The sequence below is a fragment of the Arachis duranensis genome, chromosome 8 (genome assembly GCF_000817695.3).
Source record: "Arachis duranensis cultivar V14167 chromosome 8, aradu.V14167.gnm2.J7QH, whole genome shotgun sequence".
NCBI lineage: Eukaryota > Viridiplantae > Streptophyta > Magnoliopsida > Fabales > Fabaceae > Arachis > Arachis duranensis.
This window is the reverse complement of record NC_029779.3, coordinates 28,383,205-28,407,812: the sequence shown is the minus strand read 5'-3', so window position 1 is coordinate 28,407,812 and position 24,608 is coordinate 28,383,205. Positions and strand designations below refer to the sequence as shown.

The 24,608-nt window shown below is 35.6% G+C and overlaps 2 protein-coding genes and 1 pseudogene across 2 annotated transcripts; 1 reads left to right on the top strand and 2 right to left on the bottom strand.

The window, feature by feature from the left end:
• Positions 1-4,433: 4,433 nt before the first annotated feature.
• LOC107461863 (alkaline/neutral invertase E, chloroplastic-like) lies at positions 4,434-7,643 on the bottom strand (annotated as a pseudogene).
• A 54-nt stretch (positions 7,644-7,697) lies between these two features.
• LOC107461864 (uncharacterized) lies at positions 7,698-9,055 on the top strand. The gene is made up of 3 exons (XM_016080416.3): positions 7,698-7,825; positions 8,526-8,682; positions 8,773-9,055. Exons 2-3 carry the CDS (start codon positions 8,527-8,529, stop codon positions 8,818-8,820), a joined length of 204 nt encoding a protein of 67 aa, XP_015935902.1. The 5' UTR covers positions 7,698-7,825; position 8,526; the 3' UTR covers positions 8,821-9,055.
• A 1,013-nt stretch (positions 9,056-10,068) lies between these two features.
• On the bottom strand, positions 10,069-21,554 carry LOC110274827 (uncharacterized). Its single transcript, XM_052253315.1, has 5 exons — positions 21,418-21,554; positions 20,547-20,674; positions 11,956-13,531; positions 10,754-11,061; positions 10,069-10,590 (listed from the first exon to the last, which is right to left on the bottom strand). Exons 1-5 carry the CDS (start codon positions 21,552-21,554, stop codon positions 10,244-10,246), a joined length of 2,496 nt encoding a protein of 831 aa, XP_052109275.1. The 3' UTR covers positions 10,069-10,243.
• Between the last annotated feature and the right edge of the window lie 3,054 nt (positions 21,555-24,608).

Genomic DNA, 24,608 nt, shown 5'->3' with positions numbered 1-24,608 from the left:
TTGCCTCTTCTCCTACCCGTCTTAGGAAGCTTCTTTGTTCCTCACCTTTCATCCGCCACCACCTCGTCCTTGGGTTCTTCGTATGATGTCTTTTCCTCAACTTTTGCTCAACGCGAAAATCCATGACGAGCACCCTATGTTGTGTTGTCAAACTCTCTCCTGGGATAATTTTACAGTTAATGCAAAATTTCCGGTCGACTCTCCTCAACAAGAAGAAGTCGATTTGGGAGCTTGTCATGCCACTCTTATAGGTTATAAGATGTTCGTCTCTCTTTTTAAAACATGTATTTGCGATGAGAAGATCAAAAGTTGAGGAAAAGTCCAAAATAGTTTTACCCTCGGCATTGATCACCCCGAAACCATGGCCTCTGTGAATACTCCCATATCCATTCACTTCTCTCCCAACATGGCCATTTAAATCTCCTCCTAAGAAAATCTTATCTCCCAAAGATATGCCTTGAACCAAACTCTCTAGATCCTCCCAAAACCTTATCTTGTGTTGTTCGTCCGAACCCACTTGCGGTGCATAGGCGCTAATCACATGGAAAGCACCTCCCTCCACCACAAGTTTGATAGAGATGATCCGATCTCCCACCCTCTTGACATCAACTACATCCTTCTTCCACTGCTTATCCACAATTATTCCAACTCCATTCCTATTCTTCACCTTTCCTGTATACCAAAGTTTGAAACCAGAAGAATCCAACTCCCTAGCCTTTGCACCAACCCATTTCGTTTCTTGTAGGCACATAATGTTAATCTTCCTCCTTGTATTTAATTTTTTTTGCTATGGACCTACGCTTGAGAATTAATTAATAATGTTAATATGGTCTAATTCGGAATATTGATGAGTTACAAAAATCAGAGAGGAAAAAAGGCAACAACGATGAATCACAAAAGAGAACACATGATAAGCAACGGGTGCACAATTTAGACCTCGGACTAAGGAGTGAACAAGAAAAAGGCCGAACAAAATTGTTGCCGAGTCAGATGAGGAAAAATTTTTCACCGACTGACATTAGTGATAAAGAATTATGTCATAGAGAGAATCCAGGTTCAACATCCTCAGATAAAATTAATGTTTCCTTGTATCAAGATCGAGTGTTGAATAGCACCAAAAACCGTTCGGAAAGGCAAGTTTAAATGACATTTTACTTTAGAATTAATTTTATATTCCTTCCTTCTGTGGCTAGATTTGTATGAGTGCAATTATTCATTATATTATATAATAATTGAATGATTTGGTGTGTATAGTCTTGATCTCCAAGAAGTTGTCGATGCTAGCATTGAAAAGTAAGTGCATTTACTAATTATTGATATTACAATTTGCCTATACGATATGTACACTAGTATTGGAATGAATATGTCTTATTTGTATCATTTTGGATGTGTTTTAGCAATTAACTGTGTAACGTTGTGTAATTTTAGATGTGTTTAAGTAAGTCCCTTTCTGTTGTACTATAATGATTTAAATGACTTACTGTGTGTAACCATTAGCTCCAAGAAGAAATTGTTGCTGATTGTGGAGCACCTAGTCCCGTAAACAACAAAAAACACCATGTTGTCAATGCTAGTATTGAAAAGTAAGCAAATTTACTAATTATCGCGGTTATAATTTACCTATACCTGATGTATAATAGTATTGAAATAAACAAATGTTATTTGTATCACTTTGGATGTGTTTCAACAATTATTTGTATGCCATTTTGTAAATTTAGATGTCTTTTAGTAACGCCGTTTCTGTTATATTATATTGATATAAAGTACATAGTGTGTATAGTCATGATCTCCATGAAAAAGTTGTTGCTGATTGTGGAGCAGCTAACCCCGTTTGCAACGAAGAGCACCATGTTGTCAATGAATCGATTGTAAAGTAAGTATATGTACCAATTATTGTTGTTTCAATCTAGGGATACAATATGTACACTAGTATTTAAGCTGTTGTAATGTGAATTTCTTTGGATTGACTGTCCATCTTTTATTTGGGGAGTACATGACATCAAAGTGTTTAGATATGATTGTGTATTTCGGACCCCACGAAAGTGTGAATAATATGAAAAGCGGCAAGGTTGATCATGAAATACCCCAAGATGATGCTGAAGAGTGCAATAGGCTTTCCTCGAAACACACATCTGTCAATAACACTCCACTAACGCCTGCTCCAGTTATAATCCCACCGGATTTTAATGAAGATGCAAAAGAAAAGGTGTACAGATGGACAATAGATGACAGAAATCTGTTGGATGAAGTTATCGTGTGGTACCGGACACATTATACGTTGGACCTAACACGAAGAGATCTAAAAACATTAAAAAGGAGGGAATGGGTCGATGGTCGGCTAAAAAATCTAACAAATAATAGCTATGTACATAGAATTTTAACCTACTTCTATTATCTTTTTCGTTTTGCCCTTTATGCTTTTATGCATATGCAGGTGATAGAGTGCATGTGTACCATCTTTAATGAGCTCCTAGCCAAGAGGTTTCAAGAAGAATTCTACTACATTAACCCAATGATATTGGTATGATGAACACATATCAATGTTACTTTTTACTTGTGTTTACACCAATACACTTAGTAATAAACTAATACGGACTAAATGTGTCCAAGGGCGTGTTATGACACCTACGAATGTTGAAAAATTTGAGGACAAATACAACTCAGAGTATGTGGAATTAGCAGAATATTGGGGAACGAGATCCGTCTGTTCAACAAGGTAGAGGCGGCCAAGAGACATACGGTATATGTTAAAAAATATTACATCCAACAATTATAAAATTTTTTATGCATCACTTTATATTTTTGTAAGAGTATCGAAAAATAAAATATGAGCATGATGCAGTTCTTTGTACCGATCTGCCTGGATAATCACTGGTGGTTGTATGCTTTTCATCCAAAAAGTACGACATTCTTTGCTCTTGACTCCCTATTTAGACCCCTTTTACGGATCATAGGATGAAAGTGGATGAATATGCAGTAAGTATAAACACGGTCGATACAAATTTCAATCATGTCCAATTAAGATCAATAACAAATTGCATCTGAATAATTTTCGTATGTCCTCTTATATACAGGCCAAGTTTATTGACGAGTTGGCCCAACTCACTTTTTCATGGTACACAGTCTAGGACGAGGGTATAGGAAAGCCCTTTTATGTGGATGTTCCAATTCAACCAAACAGGTATGGTTCAACGTGATGTCTTATTTTATTGGCTATCAACACCAAATTAAATTGAAGCATATTTGTTTTTCTCTTGATTGTTAGTTATGACTGCGGAGTTTTTGTCATTAAATTCATGGACTCATGGGATCCAAAAACTCTTGACATGGATGATTATGTTGTGCCAATTTGGACAACGATAGGTCATAGATCCATTTAGAACAATGTTTCTAATATTTTTTATGATATTATTGTTTGGTGACATTAAACATTAATGCATGCAGGAAGACATGACTACAATGAGGAGGAAGTATCTACTAGACATCGTGATCCATGGAATAGTTATCTGAATACCATGGAGGCTGTTGTTCATACCCCTTTACGCCGTGCACCTCAAAGGAATAAAAGAAAAGAGTTGAGAGATTCTTGGACTGCGCCAAACACTGCTGAGCTAACAAGAAGAGTAGAAGAGGTAACATGCAGGAGGGCCAATAGGAGAAACCGGAAAACATAACACTGTGCAAATATAATTAGGTATTATAATGGACATAATTTGCTCATTAATATAGGATATCATCTCTTTATTTTTCATGTTATTAGGAGACTCAATTAGCCTTAGTTATTTTGTTATGTTTATCTTTTTTGTTAATTGTTCATGCATTGTGGATAAATTACACTTGGTTATAACAGGTAGAATTTTTTCAAACGCCAACTAGATTGAATTGCAACACATCCAAAACAATTTTCCAACTTCATCTCTTGCATAATATAAGGAATTGTGTACAGAATTTGAGTAGTGTGTATGAACTTCTTTTTCACAAAAAAAATTGTGTTCATAATTTAGTGGATGTTCCTTCTTTTATGTTTATTTTTAAATATAATTAAAGATGTTGAACATGATATTTCTTAACAAACTAATTAAGCATAGGTGTAGAAGGCGGTGCTACCTTTCACCGATGAAGACGAGAGGGTGCTTCAGCTGAGCGTGGAGAGCGGCAACTTCATGAGCATATTCAATGAGCAGATTCAAGGTACCTGTATCATTTCTGTTTCACTAATGCAGTGTGTGTGTTACATAAAAAAAAAGAATAACAAATCGTATTTGTTATGTGACGTAAAAGAAGCAAAGTCATAATAACTAACTATGAAGTAGGTAAGAAGTTAGAGAATTTTTTGTTTTTAATATTTAAATTAAGTTTAATTATAGATATGTATCTAAAAAATAGAGATATGTTTTAATAAAAAAGTAATTAAATATTATTAAAGACTGACTAAAGGCTGATTAGTGTTCTAGAAGTAGTATTTTCCTTACAAAACATATATCACTATCCAAATCAAATCAAAATTTCAAACTATCAACTCAAACTATGAAGCTCTGCTTCTTCCTACCTCGTTTCCTTCTTCTTGGGTTTGCGCTGATCATACAAGAAAGGGCATTTATCAGCTCTGAATCCTCTTCATTAATGAGGAACTTAGCAGCATCTGGGTTGGCAAATAGTTGTTTCGCCACAAGGTATCCAGCAATAGACCAAGTCTGAAAAAGCCGTGCTTGCTTCCCAATAAATCTAGCTCGTTTGGTGTCATAATACTCAGGCCACTTGTCTTTCGATATGCGCCTCTCAGCAACTTGGGCGGCCTTTGAAGCAATATCTGCTCTATTCATCTTAATGCACGCAACAGTAAGCTGCCAAAAAGATAAAAAAAAAATGAAACCTTTGTGATAATCATCAATTGACAATTTGTGCATACCACTTCTAGTAAGAACTGTAATATAGGTGTGGAAAGTTTCTGAAAAAAGTCAGAACTTCGACCAAATGGAAAAAGGAAATACATCATTTTTGTTCGAATTGCCTCTCATTTGCCTAAACAATTTAGCTAAAGTTTTTGGACAACCAACAGATAGACGAGGCCCATTGGTTGGCAGATGAGGGTAGCATAGATAGTATCTGTTAAGAGAAAGAAGAGGCAGGACAAGGGACTAACCTGCCAGAGCAAAGTTGGCCACAACCCTTCATCGTGGTAGGACCAAGGACTGCAAGGGAAATAAAAGGTGAATGAAAATGATTGAAACTAAAAGTTTATAACATTGGATAGAGTAATGTTGAATGGCATACGTGTTCTTGGATCACTTCCGGTAATAATCCGTCATGCCTGTCCGTCGATAGCCGGGTAACATATCTTGAATGGCATGTCAGCTACTAATCCTGCCCATTTTGCTTCAATAAGGTCTAAAATTGCATGTGATTGTTCTGCAGTGGCCAGACTACTTACAATGGACCACAAGTTTCCAAGGGAGAAGAAATGGAAGCCCATGCGAGCCAGTTGCAGGTTACCAATCAAATAGCCTCCTTTGCTTGGCATAAATTCAACCAACCGTGGAGGAATTTGCTCTGGATATATATTGAATTTGTTAACAGCATCATAGGAGTATTCCTCTGTATCTGTAGATTTCATTGACTTTTCTCATATCAATCCAGTAATACTCCCTTATATGAAATGATAATGCAACTAGACGATTGTGAAGTGCTCGAATAAGATCAGCTGATCCATCTTCTGGAGTAAGCATCTCACGTGCACAAAGTAGTGCTGAATAAAACAATGCCTTTTGGAACAAAAACAAGCATGGAGTTTCAAATTAGTATTCATTGGCTAGGGTCCATATCCTCATAAGAAGATGGCTATTTTAGAAGCAAAACTAGGAGCAACTAACTTGTATCTCCAAAGGCTGACCATGTATTCCCATCCGACGATCAGTCATACATGAACCATTGGTTACCAGCAAAGTAGGAAACATATCAAAACCATCAGCCAGGCACCCCTTTAAAATCATCTTAATTCCAGTTTGCACATCAACTCTCTCTTGCACGGATAAGTCTCCAGTGCATTTTCCATATGCTCACAACAATATAATCCACCATAATCCTGCCAATAGAATACTATAGTGCTACTACTTAATGCAGCATCAGGAAAATTAAAATTTCAAAAAAGGGAGAAAAAGAAGAAGGATTCATGTATGAACTAATAATTAAGAGTCATAGAGCAGTAAGAATTGCCACCAGAATCAACTGGTGCAAGTGTGCAACACGACCAATCAGCTTCACCAAAATCAGGATCGAAGACATCTTCGGTTGCAGCATCACCTCCATCTAGGAGAATAGTCCGCACCTTGAAACTAGCAGGCATCAAACCTTGCCGAGGACTATGACAATCCATGGTTTTCTCCCAACTCTGCCAAAACCTGATTAGTTATTACCCTACCAACTAGCATAACTAGTAAAGATGAATAAACCATCAAGTAAAATTTCAAGAAATTACCTGTAACCGAAGGGTATGAAGAATAAAACTCCGCACTATACATACTCCCCTTTCAAGAGGAAAGCTATCCCAGAAGGTACAAAGTCACGGATAAAGACCTGATCATAGTTCAATATAACAGTACTGCTAGGATCATTAGCAGCAATGATTCCAATGGGATTATTACAGTAATAAACAATAGAGCTCCTCAGTAAATCCCATGCTTCATCCTCTATCGAATTCTCGCTGAACTTGTTCAATGAATCTCTACGAAGTCCATCAATATGCAACTTGTCCTTGGATGTAAAACCTCCATTATCATGTTTTACCGCAACATCTAACCCCATCACTTCTCCAAGTCGTGCACTCTCAGTCACAATCTCATCAAGAGAACCTGAATTCTGTCTTTTATCCAACTTAGACCAGGCACCTTCATGACCGTTATTTGTGTTTCCATTGACACTTTCAACCTGTTTCCAGTTACAAACAAGAGATTCCAATTTATTAGTACCGTGAAACACATGCTTCCCCTTAGAAGCATAGAATTGTCTTGAACTAATTTGCACTTGGACATGCACTGAACTTCTTTTCCTTGTGTTAAATCCATTGGATTTATTGGACCTCACATAATGAAAATCATAAGAACTTGAACCACACACAACTTGCAGAACAGCTTCTGAAGCAGCCATGACTCTGACCTGTTTTACTGATCCTCTCTTAAGAATCAAAATATCGAACAGAAGATGAACAGCAAAAATAAAAACATATTAATATTATTAGTAATCATTAATCACACTGTGACTATATGAATGCAACTGTGATATCATGGTGCTAAATAGTAAATGCCACTAAGTATATAATATCATATAATATAAGAACGAACAGTAACATCATAATCAACACAGTTTTCTGAATTCTGAATTCTAATCATAACTATCTTCAGCTGAACAAAGAAACGAAGAATTCAAATAAACGGTGAAAATTACTAATAATAGAGGAAGATGAAATACAGAACACAAAAAATTGTTGTTCAATATGATCTCAACAAGGGAAGTATCTTTACCTGTGAATTGTAGTTGAAGATCCTCGGTTTTCCCCTTCGAACCTTTCGTTTTTCATCGGTAGGGGAAATGAAAAATCTAGAAGCGAAACGACACCGTTTCGCGCGAACTCCATCGTCGTAAGGAAATTAGCCTGGTCCAGTTTATTAACCCGAAAAGAGGAAAGGGCAGTAACGTAATTTTGTAATGTGCGGCTATCTTTGTCAATCGAAGACGCTAGATTGTTTCAGAGATTCAGGAACAGAAGGGCGTGTTCATCTCCGTTTCTCTCAGCTCCCACATTTTCGAAGACCCGTTTCCTTCGTTCAGAGTGAGCTTCTTTTTCTTCTAATTCTTTTCTCTCTTGCTTAGTACAGTTATTCATTTCTTGTCCCTTTTTACTTTGTACGCTCCGTGTTTTCTGCAAGTCCCGGTTTGACGGTTTCACTCATGCTACGCTAGCTGCGATTCTCCTTTTTTTTTTTAATTCAAAAAAGGAAAAATTGATTAGGTGTTGTGACATTGGATCGAATATTGTTGAAATTGTTGTCGAAACATAAACGCTAGTGCATATTTTTGTTAGGATTAGTTGGATTATTTGATGCAATGTAATGCCCTAACAAGGTACTAGGGAAAAAAATTATTGTATTCGGAATGCAGTTTGGTTTAGGGGTGGTTTGTTCTGTTCCTACTATTTAACTTGAGGGATGATATTTATTTTACTACGAAACCATCACAAGTTTGAAATGCTAGAATTTGATTGGGGGTGCAGTTATGTTAATTAAATTGAAACAACCATGTATTGTTGAAAGTAGGCACTTTAGTTGATAGAAATTATTGGTGGGTTGTGTGGATAGTTCAATAGTTATATTCACTGTATTGTGGCTTTTAATCTGTATTTTATTTTTTGCTTGTGTTTCATGCCTGATTTGGCTTCAAGTATTTCTCTTTGGATAGTGCCCTTTATTCTTCACAAATCCCCCCCTTCTTTTGGAAAAGCATTTGAGATTGTTGTTCATTATGTTACGCAGGATGTCGGAACCACCTTTCAGACCACGAGAGAAGCTTGTTGAGAAGCAAAAGTATTTCCAGAATATCCATAAACATACGTACTTGAAGGGACCATATGATAAGATTACATCTGTTGCAATCCCAGTTGCTTTGGCAGCAACTTCATTGTACATGATCGTAAGTTGGTTATTTTACTGAAAAGCTTACATGATTGAACATGTTCAGCAAGTCTTCTCTCATTTTCTGAGGTACGTCGCTTTTTTTCAGGGACGAGGGATCTATAACATGTCGCATGGGATAGGAAAGAAAGAATGATTTGGCAAGTTCGGATGGAAGAAGTGGCTGTTTTGTGGCACAAACCTCAAACTGTCGTCAACTTGTGCCATTTTCTTTGCTTTTATGCTTGCTACCTTATTAGTTTGCATATCACCCACGGAAATTTAGACCTGAATGAAAATAATTAGTTTGTTTGATTTGATGTATCAGATTGGTGACTTCAACTGCATGTTTCTGTTTTAATGCTTTGGTGTATCATCACCAGAAGGTTCAATTTATGCTTCTCCATGTTTGGTTTGTATAACATCTTGTCATAAGCTTTAGTCTTTGATTGTTAGAACCATTATTATATGGATTTTTTATAATGAAAATAAATTATTCATAATGTTGAGATAATTAAATTATTAGAAAGCTTGGATATGTGAGCTTATTTATAGCGTCCTTTTAAAAATATTTCATGTTGCATAGTTACATGAAAGTTGGAAGCACTATTAAATTTTGCAAAAACAGAATAAGCTTGAAGATTTCATTATTGAAAATTCATCAGTTATAGGTATCTTTGCCCGTTTTGAGTGGTGAGATAGGGCCACAAATGCACAATGTCTCTAGAGAAATTATTCTTAAAAGTTGAACTTTCTTTTTCACAAAAATTAATGATAAGCCTTTTTAAATTAAAAATTTTCAAAAATAATAAATAAACTTTAAAAGTACATGTCATGTTCGTCATTCTATTATCAAACTATTAAATTAAATGTATTACTAGAAAGATTAATTAAAGATAAGTTGACATGTAAAATAGGCGGAACTAATTTTAATATGATGTAAATGTTAGTGTAAAACATTAATATTGGATTAGAGTGATGTAACATGGAAAATTAAAATTTTAATTTTTTTATAGTTGACAAATATATTAACATGCAAAAAGTATCATAACATTCAATCCAAGAATTAAAATCATAAATAAGAAACACTCATGAATCTTATACACTTCTATGGTCTCTACATAAATAAACTTAGTCATCACAGTGAATCAGAAACCCAATGCAAGGTGGAAAAAAGGGAACTAAAGAGCAATAGGGCACTTAAATTTCAAAAAGACTTCCATTTTAACACTTCAAGTACTCAATGATTCAACATATACACCTTAAAAAATCACTTCTTGAAAATATTTTTTTTTTCAAAAATTAAAATGTATATATTTAAGTTAATTTTCAAGAAATGAAATTATAAAAATAAAAATCTTTGAATTACTAAAGCATATTTAGTTTTCTAGAGACTAACTTGAAATCCTACGAGAAACTAAAGTATAAATTTGCATACCAAAACTTCTAAAACAAAGTTGGAAAAGTAAACTAGTTAACCAATGCTGTTGAGTGTTGACCGTGCAAAATCCAAAACTGGAAACGGACAGCACAATGCCCACCATCTTCCTAACTCCTAAAGAAAGATCTCAAATTTTCGATCACGAAGCTTTGAGAGTATCATCAACAATGGCTTGGATGTCCTTCTTGCTCTTCACGACAGAGTGTTTTTTACTTTCAAAGTCAAGCTTATCGAGATCTTCAGCATTGCCTAGATAACCATACAAAACATTCTCCTTATGTAAGTTTGTGCTGTGTGTACCTTGTGTTCCCTCATCATCAATTTGTTGGAACTCCGCCCTACCATGACGCTTGTCAGAATAAAACTTGTGAAGCCTTTCTGCTTCTTGCAATCCAGAAAATGTGGCATTGAAGGTCACTACCAAGATGCTGTAATTTGCAGGTTTCCCTCGGGACACTTTTGTCTTTCCCCCACCAAATCCCATACCTTCAAAATCAGAAAAAATTGACACAGAAGAAACAACACAACAAATAGTAAAACTCAACAAATCAGAAAATGCTACACAAGTCAAAATACATGGTAAGATTGGAAATGGGTCTGGCATAAGGGCAATACACAAGACAAGAGGATAAAAGACTACATAACTCACCATTAAGAATAGCCTCCAACCCTTCAATACTTATGATCACCCTTTTATCAGGATTACTATTTGTAACAGAACTGTTGTGAATCAAAACAACTGGGGGCCATATGATTAAATCATTTTTCAAATTTGATGCTTCAGAAGCAGGCAGAGCCTGCCGGACCCACAATCCATCCGATGCTGGTGTATCGCGCCATCCTAAAAGTACACAAAGTGCCTTGTGAAAACCCAAATGTTCAGCTCTATGCCGAGCCTTGGTTGAGTTGAAAGCATGCATTGCAAGGCTGTGTGTGTTGGCAAACTCCTTCGACTTGCTGGTATAATGATATAAGCACATAGAGGTAATTATTAACTAATTAAGCCAATTCAAACCCATTTGATGGCACATTAAATGCTATACACTCATAAGGCAGTAAAGAAAGCAATGCAGTGATTTTTAAATGCATGTCAATAACTTACATCAAACATCTCACATGATCAACCATATTTACCACGGAAGCTCCCACAAAAATTTAAGAGGATGGAGACACTAGTTGCCTATTCTTATCATCTCATGCAAAGAGTAGGAGGGCATTCTAATTCCTAGATAACACGATGATGACTGTATCTATTTTCAAACCCAAGTAGACCACCATTCAAGGTGAAGGTGATGATTTTTTAACTTAACTCCTACATCAAATTCAGATTCTTTTTAGTGTCTTCTCCACACTAAAAACTGCAAGGGAATACACTAATGAGAAACGCACTTCCCCTGTTCGCCACCCAAAAATAAAAGTTTAAAAGCTTGGCCTAGAGGATTTTCAGAGGATCGGACAAGGCAAAAAGGATGAAACGGGAAGGTATTGTCTTAATTAAACATTGCAAATGTTCATCAAGAAACTATTCTTATTGGTCATTGGAGAGGTAGGAGTGAGAGCTTCAAGATGAATGGTTCCCCCATATTGACTTTTCAGTGGAAGTCCTAATCTCTAGTCTCATATATTAACCCTGAAAGAATATAGTTCCCTACTTCACTTGGAAGCTCCTATACATCACACCTAAGTTAGATTCTAAAATATGTGAATATACAAATTCTAATGTATACTAAAACTAAGCTTAAAGAATTCCTACCTTGAAACCTGTAATCAAATACTTATTGATCAGCATTGAAAAAAAAAACATAAATATGCCCCCTTCTGGAGACACATTATGCAGAAGATAACACAGACCTGCCGCATAAGGTGCACCTTAGAGTATCAACTCCCCCACGGTCTATGTATTTTCTTCGCTGTGATGGATTCTCATTCAGAAGTCTGACAAATTTAAAAAACGCATTCTGCACAAGTTGCTTGAACTCCTTAGAATCTTCAGGTGGCTCACTCTTTGACCTCTTGGAATGTTTGGATGTTTCCTTAACCTCTGATTCTGAAGGATCAGAGCCGGGGACACTTCTGGAAAGTTCACACAAATTTCTCTTTAGTTCCTTCTTTTTAATACGTTTGACAGCTTCACAAGGTTCTTCTTCAGCAAGAACTCGACGGCCTAAGCGGGCATGGACGTTCCTGTGACAAGAACCCAGGGAACTTGGGAGGTGAATCATCCTACCACTAGTATCTCTCAACCTCTTCGTCACGATTTTTTGAATGATAATTTCTTTCTTCCTTGGGGTCCTCTCCTCAGGTTCTGTCGAATAACTAGATTTCTGTGGTCGCTTGTGACAATGAGGTGACGCAGCAGGGAAAGCATTCCAAATTTGATTCTCAAATGTTTTACCACCATGTCCATACCCCAAATCAAACATCTCTACCTCTGTTTTCATAAGTTTATCATCTAAAACACCTCCATGCTTATATACATATTGGTCATGATCAAGCACAGGTAAAACCTTGCAATTACCTTGATAATCTGAATAAGTATAAGCATTTTTCTCATACGCTCTTAAGCTCCAACCTTCTTCGCTGTCTCTATGTCCATCTTCTGTGCCATACTCGGGAACCACATGCTTGCTGCAACACAATGGCTCAACAAAGTGTTGTTCAGCATCCTTCACCTCCTCCTTCCAAGGTGTTCCTTTTCTTAAGGAGTCTATATTACCTAGGGCGCCATCAATTTTCTCCACAATGGAATCCACAATGCTGGGTCTCTGAAACCGCGAAGACATAAACCCTCCATTATTAGAACATGGAACCCCATCACTCCTCTCTCTCCTTTGCAAGACCCTGTTCATAATGGAACAGTGCGTATTATTATTGGAAACCTTAACAGAGTTTGGTTTCGGAATTTGAACATGCACGTGCTCAAAATCCCCATCTGTTCCAATCCCTACGCTTCTAAGCAACCCTAATTGCCCACCAAACAGTGATGGTGGTGGCGATGGAGTTAATGCAGACGTATATGGCTGTGAAACGGAGAGTCCATACCCAACTTGTTGATGCTCGCAATGCCTGGGAGGAAGATGAACCCCTCCATTTTCCCTCTGCTGCGAAACGAAACCGCCATAACTTCTCGGGGGCCCAGTGGGGCCCATGGGACCTGAACCCGAAAACCGGTAAACGAAACCGCTCGACGACGACGTTGCGTTTTCGAGCTGCTTCGCTTCCAGGAGGTTATCCCACTGAAACTTCGACGACACCGCACCGTCAGTGTACGGCGCAAAGTCAACGTTATTTGAACGGCGGCGGTGGTCTGATCGACCGTCTTCATAGTCAGTCCTTCGGACCGGACTAACGACCCTCAACCGGTCCGGTTCTTCTAACCGGCTCGAACCGGATCGTCGGGTTTCGTCGCGAAAGGGTGTCGTAAAAGCTGCACTTCCTCATATTCGGAATTATAGAAGAGACGGTGCTTTTAGGAACGAAAAAAAGAGAGAATCAAAGGCAGTAAAAGGTAGAAAGCCCTAACAGTTGATGGTGTCGTGGAAGAAGAAGAACGAATAACCCTATAGGAAACGGCGCCGTTGCAGATGATTCAAACATCCATATTGCATAGTGCGAGCGCTCAAGAGTAACGAACCGTCCATTTGAAAATTTTTTACTTTTGACTTGGCAAAGAATTTGTTAGGAAAATTTGTAGTTGAATGTAGAAGGATCAAGGATTATTGAAATATGTAATGTTATAAACTTATTTAAAAATTATAAGTCTCTGATTAAATTTTAAAAAAGTCTCACTATCATTTATTTTTTTATTTTATACAGAATTAATTTTCAATATTTGTTTTTCTCCTTATATCAATTAAGAAAAATGTTAAAAAGTTAACATTTTTATTAATATTAAAAATTATTTTACTTTTATATTATTAAAATTAAAATTTAAATTTTAAAATATTAATCACATATTAATTAAAAATAATAAATTTTATTAATTATCAATCAATCTAATATATATTAGTTGAAGCTAATAATTGCCTATTCATTCTATTTTGGAGTTATCAATGCAATAAACCATTTAAAGTTTATGAAAAATAAAAAAAATTCTATCATATTTTTTATTGTGGTACTTAAATTATTTAATTTGTTTTTAAAAATAACAAATTAAATATTATTTATTTATCTTTTTTAAATAAATTAGGAAAAATTTTAAAGACGTCTTGCATATACCAAAACAAAAATATCTAGCTTAATTAAGTACTTATTTGGTATTATTAAATCGATAAAAAGAAATTTTTGTTTAATGAAAAAATATTTTTTTTAGTGTATTTGACAAATTTTTAATAGTAAAATAAAAGTACTTAAAAAAAATTTTTTTGAAAAATTATAATTTACATCTTTTTTTAAGATTTTTTTTAAAAAAAGATGTTTTTTACATAATAAATAAATAAAAAAATACTTTTATCTTATTTTTTTTTCAAAAATAACGTCAAAGCTATTTAAAAAGCTGAAAAAAGTATAAGTTCATACAAAACGAAAATCACACGTCAAGCATGATAAAATCCAAGTATCCAACAACCAAGTCATATTAAAAAGCCCTATAAAAGAAAGGTACATATTGTTATACATAATTGTATAGAGAAAAGTGTGATAAAAATCAATGATCAAGTATGTGAGTCTCATCACTTTTTTTTTAAATAAAAAATTATTTTACTGTAAAATATCTCAATATTATGTATTCTATGTACGTATATACTCTATGTGAGTACTACTACTACCCTACAAGAAATTCATGTTGTATTATCCTCTATTTGGCTGTAATAGTATTCTTTTGATAATACATATTTGTATTAACAATGAGTATTTAGAAAAGAAAGGCAGAAACAATTAGAGAGAGAATGAGAATAGAGGATAGAGTGTAATAGAAGAGAATAAGTGTATTTTTATTATTAGATAAATTTTAATTAGATTATGTTACAAATGATGAGTTAATATATGAGAGAAAATAATTAAATGTCGCTGACTCAATAATTCAATTATAACGGAAGAACTAACTAATTATAAATTTAATTATATGTAACCGATTTCTTTTTTTTTTATAATTTCTAGTAGCTGTGTTAACTATAGCCTTAACATTTTCCCTTAAGTCAAGAGGATCTTTTTGCATAACTCAGTTTTTCTTTGAACCTTAAGAAGGTGGGAGCAGATAGTGGTTTTATAAGTGTATCCGCTACTTGATTGGCTAGAATGTGCACTACATAAGCCTCATTCTTTGCAATATAAACTCATACTAAGAATTGATCTAGAGCAAATTCGTTTTGTTATGAAGAATTGGGTTGGCTGCTAATAACACTGTACTTTGATTATCATAATGAGTTGTTGATTTTATTACGCTTGGTATTCTGATTTTACTTATTATAGGTTTTGAAGTCACACAATTTTAGTCGATTTGTCTACAATTTCTTTGAATTCAGCTTCTATACTGCTTCTCAACACAACTACCTGTTTCTTACTAGCCCACGACACTAGATTCGGTCCTAGATAGGCAAAACTCATTGATTGATTTTCTATCATCGATATTATTGCCCCAATTTAAGTCACATAACCCATAAATTCTGAAGCCATCTGAACTCTTGAACATGAGACCATGCCAAGTACCTGAGGATTCTTTTCACTGCTTTCCAATGAGTGTCAAGTGGTTGATGCATAAATTGTGTCACTTTGTTTACTGCAAAGAAAATTTTGGATCTAGAAATTGTTGCATACTACAGTCCTCCTACCATTGACATGTACAAAGTTGAGTTGTGAATGTCCATCACCAAATGCTGAGAGTTTGAGGCCTGAGGTCATGGGTGTTAAGACAGGCTTTGCATCACCCATGTTAGCCTTTTTGAGCAGGTCCTTTAGGTAGTGTTTGTTTTGAGGTACTGAGACAGAGACTGAAAGACTGAAACTCAACATCATGTTTGTTGGTTCAGAGACTAGTACTAAAATTTATGTCTCTATCACCAAAATTTCAGAATTTTAGTACCTTCAAAAAGTGGGGACACAGGGGACAAAAATTTTTAAAGATGGAGACTGAAACTTTAATAACATTTTATACCTAAAATACCTTCATTTTAATTAATTAATTTCAATTTTATCCTTTGTACAATCTAAATTAGAATTTCATTCTTGTTTAAATTTCTATCTCCCACTTTGCACCAAACAGAATATTGAGATTTATTTCAATCTCTGTCTCTCAGTCTCAATCTTTTCGTCTCTGTCTCTTCACCAAAAGCTACTTTATATACTTTGTTTGACTTAGCATCACTGTATCATCAAATGGTTTTTGGGTTTCAATTCCCAAGAAGTAGCTCATTTCCCCTAGATTCTTTAGAAAGAATGTATTGTTGAGTTGGGAAACTAACTTCTGAATTTATGACTAGTTGTCCCCTGTGATTATAATGTTGTCAACATAAATCAGGATGTAGATTAAGGAATGACTGGTGAATTTTGTGAAAAGAGAGGTGTTAAATTTGGTGTTGTGAATACCAAACTGATTTAGGGTGGTGCTGAACTTTGTGAACCAAGTTCTTGAAACTTGCTTGAGGCTGTATAATGCTCTCTCCAATTTGCATATTTGATGTGGTTTTTCAGCTATGATCCCTCGGGTTATTGCATGTACACCTTTTCATGTAAGTCTCCATTTAGAAAAGTATTGTTAAAGTCAAATTGTCTGACTTTCCAACCCTTTGATAAAGCTACACTCAACACAACTCTGACTGTGAAAGGCCGAACTACTAGGTTAAAAATTTATCATAATCAAACCAATAGGGTGTATGGTTGGTGAAGGATCTACTAACTACCGTGCATAATTCCTCATTAGTGCTGAATATTCCTCTTCGATCGCCATTTTCCAGTGAGGAGATGTGAATACACTGACTTTGGAACTGTTTGAGTAAGATCTAATCCTGATTCGACAACTACAACATAAACCTTGGGATTAAAAATCCCACTTTTTTCCTGGTTTGCATGGGATGACCTCAGTGCACTGGCTGAGGTGCCCCTGGCAGCTCAAGACAAGGGAGTGAACTCGTTGAGGTGGATTTTACTGTGCAGGACCTGCAGTGTTAGACATACTACTAGCAGTAGAATCAACATTAGAAAGTAATGAATTAGATATGCAATTGATATTATTAAAAGATAAATTATGCATGATGGGTTGGGTGAGTGGTGGGGAAGGTATGTGTTGCTGGGTATTAGGCAGCTGAATTGGTTGAAAGGTGTTGTAAGGTTTTATGATTTGAAGATTCAGGATCAGGTGAAATAAATAGTTGAGGGTAGGGGAACTCATGTTTATTGAACAGAACATTTCTAAACATGTAAATTTTTCCCGTTGGAAAAAGTTGGAAGACACATTTGTAAGATTTGTGATAAAATTTAAGAGAGTTGTATGATTTGAAAAGAGGATAGCAGGTGCAACCAAAAGTTTTGAAGAAATGGTAATTAGGTTTGGTTTGAAACAAGGCTTCTGTTAGGGTTTCAAAGTTGAAATTTGTCGTGGGTAATTAGTTAATAAAATAGGTTACAGTGAGAATTGCTTTGCCCATAATTTTAAAGGTAGTGAGGCTTGGGCTAAGAAGGTTAGGCAGGTTTCTATTAGGTGTTTGTGTTTTTGCTCAGCAACACCATTTTACTGGTGAGGGTGGGGACAAGTTCGTCTATGTTATATGCCATTTTCTTGAAGGAAGTGAGTGAAGACTGTGGATAAGAATTCTCCTCCATTGTTAGTTTGGGGGCTTTTATTCTTTGACCAGTTTTGTTTTCAATTTGAGACTTGTACTGCAAAAAGATTGAGAATACTAGTGACTTTATTTCAAGAAGGTAGGTACATGTATGTTTTCTGAATGCATCTATAAAACATATGTAGTATCTGTGGCCACCTGAGTTGTCATAGGCTGGTGCTGGTCCCTAGAGGTCTGAGTATACTAAGGTTAGTGGGATAGTATATATGTGAGGTTGTGGAGTTTGCAAATGGAAGTTAGTGGATTTTACTTTTGCAGTAGCATTACAGATTATGGGTGTGAATGGTTCTTCTTTGCACAGATCATTGAGGTTACAGGTTTTGAGTATATGGTTGACAATTTTGGGTGACGGATGGCCAAGTTTGTTTTGCCAAAGTTGGAAGGTGGGACTAATATTTTTGCAAGCAATTAGAGCAGTGTGCTTGCTACATTCAAGAGATTTCCATTGTGAGAAAATACATCACTAGAATTTGCAGCAGCATGTTTGTAGTTTTATGTACTTATAGATTTGGCAGTATTCTTGACATCAGTAATGTTAGTGTCCTTGCAATCAACATCATTAACATGGATATAGCAATTTGCAGCATTAATAGAATTTGCAACTTGTAATGTCCTAATTTTTTGTGAAATATTTTACATTTAATTCCTTTTATTACTACCCTACCCTCAAATTTTATCAAAATTCCTACACTACCCTTATTTCCTTTTTCCAACTATAACCCTAATTTTATCCATACTATTCATCTTCTAACACATTCACATATATGAATGAGTACGAAAAAAGGAAAAAGAGAGAGGGTAAACAGAGAGGAAGAAGAAAGGAAGAAGAAGGGGAAGGAGGACGATGCCGGTTAAGGCCACGCTGCCGTCACTGTCGTCGTGGTGGCTGTGTGTGGAGGACCATTGCTGTCACTGAGGAGAGCACGAGGAGAGAGAAGAGAGAGACTTCGCGAAAGGGGAAGGAGAATACAACAGAAATCATCATCGAGAAGAGGGGTAACGGTGGTGTGTTGCCGCTGCTGCTGCCGTTGCTGGGGAAGGAGGTCACATTCGAGCTACGCGCTGCAGTCAGAGCCATTCCTTGCTGGCGCCGTTGCTGGTCCTATGCTTCCGGTTTAAGTGTCTTATCAGAGATAATGTCACCATCACCGTTGTGGTTTCTGGAAAAACTCCACCGAATAGTGCCTTTGTTTTGGTCTAGGTCATTTCCTTAAACTTGTATCGTTTCCACTTTTGCTTTGCAACTATTCTATTTATTCTACCTCGTTTCCATTCTGTTTCAGCCGCTATAGCTGTGACTATTACAAAGTTGTTGCTGTGGAATTAGTCGGAGTTGTTGCTACTGCCTCGGTCTAAATTCTATGTCCTTTCAATCCATTCTATTCCAACCATCTTCACCCTTTTAATTTGGTACTCCGGTTTCAGTTTCTTCGGTCTCTTAGGACCAAGTTGTGAGTAGGATTTACATTTATAATTGTTTGATTTTACGTCTATAATTATTTTGATATACGGTGTTTGGAACTTAGTTATACTTACAAAGATTATTATCAAATGATTTTAAATTGGTTTTACTAATTGATTTATTAGAACTAAATCCTTATCCTTGTTAAACTCATTTTAATATGCACATGAAACTATATATTTTTATGAGACTATATGTATGTTTGAAGAAGTTTTATATTATTTTAAAGCATTTGATTTTACTCGAATATGTATTTTTGAAGTATTGAGATTTTGTTGGTACTCACTTATTTTGGAATTGTGAAATATGTTTGAAATGCCTTAAGATTGAGAAAATATGATTGAATATGATTTGGATGAGAAAGTATTATCTGATTTGATTTGACTCGATACATTATATATTTGAAAGATCAAAGATTTGTTGTATTTGAAATTATATGTTTTGAATTGGTTTGGGAGGTATTAGAAAACCGTAGTTAACGACGGTTATGACATTAACTTAGATGCATCTAACTCAGACCTCAGCTAGTAGGGACGTTGCTAGCCTGACGTGTAGGCCACACGTTGGATCTTTTATTCCGTACGGACACACTAGAGGAAAGGGTTATCCATAGAGGTGGAGCTGCCCAAGTGTGGACTTTTGATTCAATTTTTTTATGAGAACTCCCTTATTGATTCAATTATTATTATCAACTATTTCTTTCTAATTAAAAATTACTTTTATAATAGTATTTATATGGTCTCATGTCGGTTATAAATGTATTGTCTAGTCACTGAGTTGCAAAACTCATCCCATTTTTCTAAAAATATTTTTCAGGAACAAATGCTTGACTATGTGAGACTTTCTATTCAAGAGTAATCATCTGCAATGTATATATTCTTTGTCGAGTTCCTAGACGTATATGCTCCATATATCACAAGCAGGCTCCAATCATTCTTAATTATTTTAAATTTTGCTAAAAATGTATAAATATTTATTTTAGAACTTGTAAAATATTTGTAACCTTCTTATTCAACTTATATTTGAGTATATTAGGCTTGCTATGGGATTATTTTTCTGAGCGCCGGTTATGGCTTATTTTGGGCTGTGACACAACTCTTCCAGTATTGCACTCATCAGATGTTGAACACAAACTACTACTATTACTACTATTATTATTGCAATTATCAACATATGATATAATTTTTCAAAGTTTGAACACAAACTTTCAACAACTTTACAATTAACAACGTCAAAGCTTAAACTATCATTTTTGCTGCATAACTCTTCTATTTCAGGCTTAGTAATGATGCTATTATCTGTACGGGACTTCACTACTTGAGACTTATCACAGCTATTGTCAAACACATTGCAGCTATTGAAAATGGCTATACATGAGCTACTCGTCTCATTTTCTTTTCTAACTACATCACAAGTAAATGAAGAGGTTGCTGGTGCAGTTTGTGACTTCTGCACTTGTCCAGTTTTATCAGAGTTGCGAATTATTTTTGGAATGCATACGTCATCAAATCTGTACAGTTCCAACTCTAAGCGTGCCCCGAAGTAGTGTCTTCTTGGATTTTTACATGGCATAAGTGAGGCAAGAATTCGAAGAACACATTTGTTGTTTAAGGCAAATTTTGATACACTAACTAGGTTCTTGGATATAGAATTAGAAGGTGCATGTAAAAGGTTTTGGAGTTTAAAGGATTGGTTAGAGAGTGGTACATGCATTAAAAACCTTCCAACATTAGCAATTGACATACCTTTTCCATTACCTCCAAAGACTTATTCTGATCCTTCATATCATGATCCATTTATGAGGTTCATCTGATCAAAGGTGATATGGTGGGAGGTTCCTGAGTCAGTGTACTAGCCATTGTCTGGATAAGATGAGGGAACTGTGAGCAGTACTTGAAGGTAAGGCTTCCTTTGTTTCTCTTGATTTTGTGATGCAGACTTGTGTTGATAGGCAGAATTACCAGGATTGTTGTGAAAGGCTAAGCTGGGTGAAGGTGGTCCAATTGGAGCTTGAAATTGAGGATGTTATTAGTGTTGATTGAACCGGTGAAAACATTGCCAAGCTATGAGGCCTACCTTTTCACAGAGCTGGCATTGTGGTATAGTTCCTTGCCACCATGTTGATCTGCCTCCTCCTCTGAAATTTTTGCCACCTTTGCCTCTTCTTGCATAGTCTCTATTACCTCCTTTTCCATAGTTTCTGTAATTGCCATTTCCTTTTCATAGGTACTGCTGTCTGATTCATCTACATCGTTCTTCTAAGTTACGTTGGCTTATATCATCGAGAGTTCAGATTTTTTAAACCTTTCATTCACTTCCTCCTGTGCTAGTAGTTGTGATTTAAATTCGTTGATGGTCATTTTTTCTGATCTTGCATTAATTACATTGATAAAGGTATTGGATTCCTCACTGAAATCTCCTAAGGTAGCTTCAAAGTATTCATCTTTTGAAAGTGGAGCTCCTAGGACAGCTAGTGAGTTTGTTACCTTGTTCAAACTTGCAAGATAGTCTGCTACTGATTATCCTTATTTCTTGATGGTTTTCATCTTTGTTTTGAGAATTCTGACTTTTGATTTCAATCTTATTGTGAAGTACTCTTCAAGTGCATTACAAATTTTATATGCACGGGTATACTCAACAACTTGATTCACAAAATTGCTATCCCTACGAGACATTCATCCATTGAGGTGAATTTCAATTAGATTACATTACAGTGATGAGCTAATATACGAGAGAGAGAGAGAGAAAGTAATTAATTAATGCTAACTCAACAATTTAGTTATAATAAAATAACTAACTAGTTATAGACTTAGTTACAAACAGACTTCACTCTAGGAATGGCAAAACTTTCCGAGACGCGGGGATCCCTGTAAGGACCGCTCCGAATGGAGATCCGACTGTGGTATTAAACCATTCTTTTACCTTAACCCATGACAATAATAACAATCCACAAATTCAGTCCAACAAAATACATAAATTCAGTTACAATTTTAGTCTTTATCATCTTATCTTATCTTATCTTATCTTATCTTTATGTTACTTTTTTATCTCATCTTTACTTTTATCTTTCATGGGCAATACTCTATATATTTAGTTTTACTTTCATAATTCAATCAATTAAGAAATACATAACAAAGCATTTTTTATCTTTGCGTACTCTTTATATACTCTTTCAATTTTATTATGGTATCATAGCTCTATGTCCGAAAGGTCAAGAGTTCGATCCTTGGTAAACCCCAAAAAGTGAAAAAAGAAGCTCTTGTTTGAGGGGGAGTGTTAGAAATATAATCATTAATGTTATATAAAAGCATTCTTTTGGGTTGAGTGGTTTCATAATATAGTAACATCCATGGATAAACCAATCGATTCAGATCCTAAAACCCCTCCAACTCCCCTTGGTATCAGAGCTGCAAGTTACTAAAGTCATTGTATTGTTTACGATAATTTAGTCGTATATGGTATGACAAACTTTCTCATCTTTTGCTATCTCATGGATACCAGCAGACCTTATCTAATTATAGTCTATTGTTAATTTTACTGGTGCTCAAATTTCTATACTTTTAGTCTATGTTGACGACATCGTTCTCACTGGTAATTCCATTTCTGAACTTGCTGTCATTAAGTCTATTTTGCACCAATACTTTTGAATTAAAGATTTGGGCCCATTAAAATATTTGTTGGGCCCATTAAAATATTTTTTGGGCATTGAAGTAGCTCAATCAGCAAAAGAAATTTGCTTATCTCAGAGAAAATATTATCTTGATCTTTTTGGAGGATTCTGGTTTATTAGATGCTAAACCTGCCTCTGTTCCAATGGATAGTTTCACAAGACTATATCAAGACAAAAGTCGTCTGCTATCTGACCCTTCTATTTGGTTGGGCGTATTATCTACCTTACCACTACTCGACTAGACATCATGTATGTCACTCAACAATTAAGTCAATTTATGGCATCTCTTACTGAATCTTATCTTCAAGCTACCAAGCATGTGTTACGATATTTGAAAACTAGCCCCGGTAAAAGACTTCTTTTTTCAAGAAAATCAAAAATTCAGCTTCTCGGTTTTAGTGACTCTGATTGGGCCAGATGTCCTGACACTCGGTGATCTTTAACAGGCTATTGTTTCTTCTTAGGCAACTCTTTAATCTCTTGGAAGACAAAGAAACAAACCACCGTTTCTCGCTCATCTACTGAAACAGAATATCGTGCACTTGCCAACACAACTTGTGAACTTCAATGGATACTAAATGTGTTACAATTTTTACGCATCTCTCCTGTCTGGCAACCAATTTTATATTGTGATAATCAAAGTGCTCTTTATATTACTATTAATCTGATTTTTCATGAACGGACCAAAAATTTAGAGGTTAATTTGTCACTTGGTTCGACAAAAAAATTCAAGTTGGAGTGATAAAACTTCTCCTCATTCCTTCTTCTGGGTAGTTAGCTGACATCTTCACCAAGCCTTTGTCTCCTCAACCCTTTCATCTTAATCTCAATAAGTTTGGTGTTCTTGACATCTTTCATCCTCCAGCTTGCAGGGACGTATTAAACCATTCTTTGACCTTAGCCCATGACAATAATAAAAAAAGTCTCATGGCCCACAAATTCAACACAACAGAATACATAAATTCAGTTACAATTTTAGTCTTTGTCATCTTATCTTATCTTATCTTTATGTTACCTTCTTATCTTATCTTTGCTTTTATCTTTCGTAGGCAATACTCTATATATTTAGTTTTACTTTCATAATTCAACCAATCAAGAAATACATAATAAAGCGTTCTTTATCTTTGCATACTCTTTATATACTCTTTCAATTTTATTATGTGAAAAATTTTTTCCGTAATGATGAGGACAGGAGGCAAAATTTTCTCGAGATAGGTGTGGGGACCTGCTAATCCCCGAAATTTATAAATTTACTTAATTGTTCTTAATTGTTTATTTCTCATATATGTTTTGCAGTCATTTCACATGCCATATATAGAGAGAGAAACTCAAAGTTCCTAATCCTCATTTGCATAACTCTTCTTCAATTCATAGATCCTCAGTGTCGTCCATACTCCATCCAACCTCTCTGTAGCCACCCCTCGCCACTCTCTCATCTCACGGCATTGTCACCCATCACCGTTCCATCACCCTCACCGCGTTGCTCTTTATATTCCTGGCGTTCCTTTTCACAACTCTAGTGTAGCGTCCCCCACCTCATCTACTACTCTGTATTCTGGTTCGCCGTAGCGTCCGTCATTTTAAAAGAAGTCAGCAT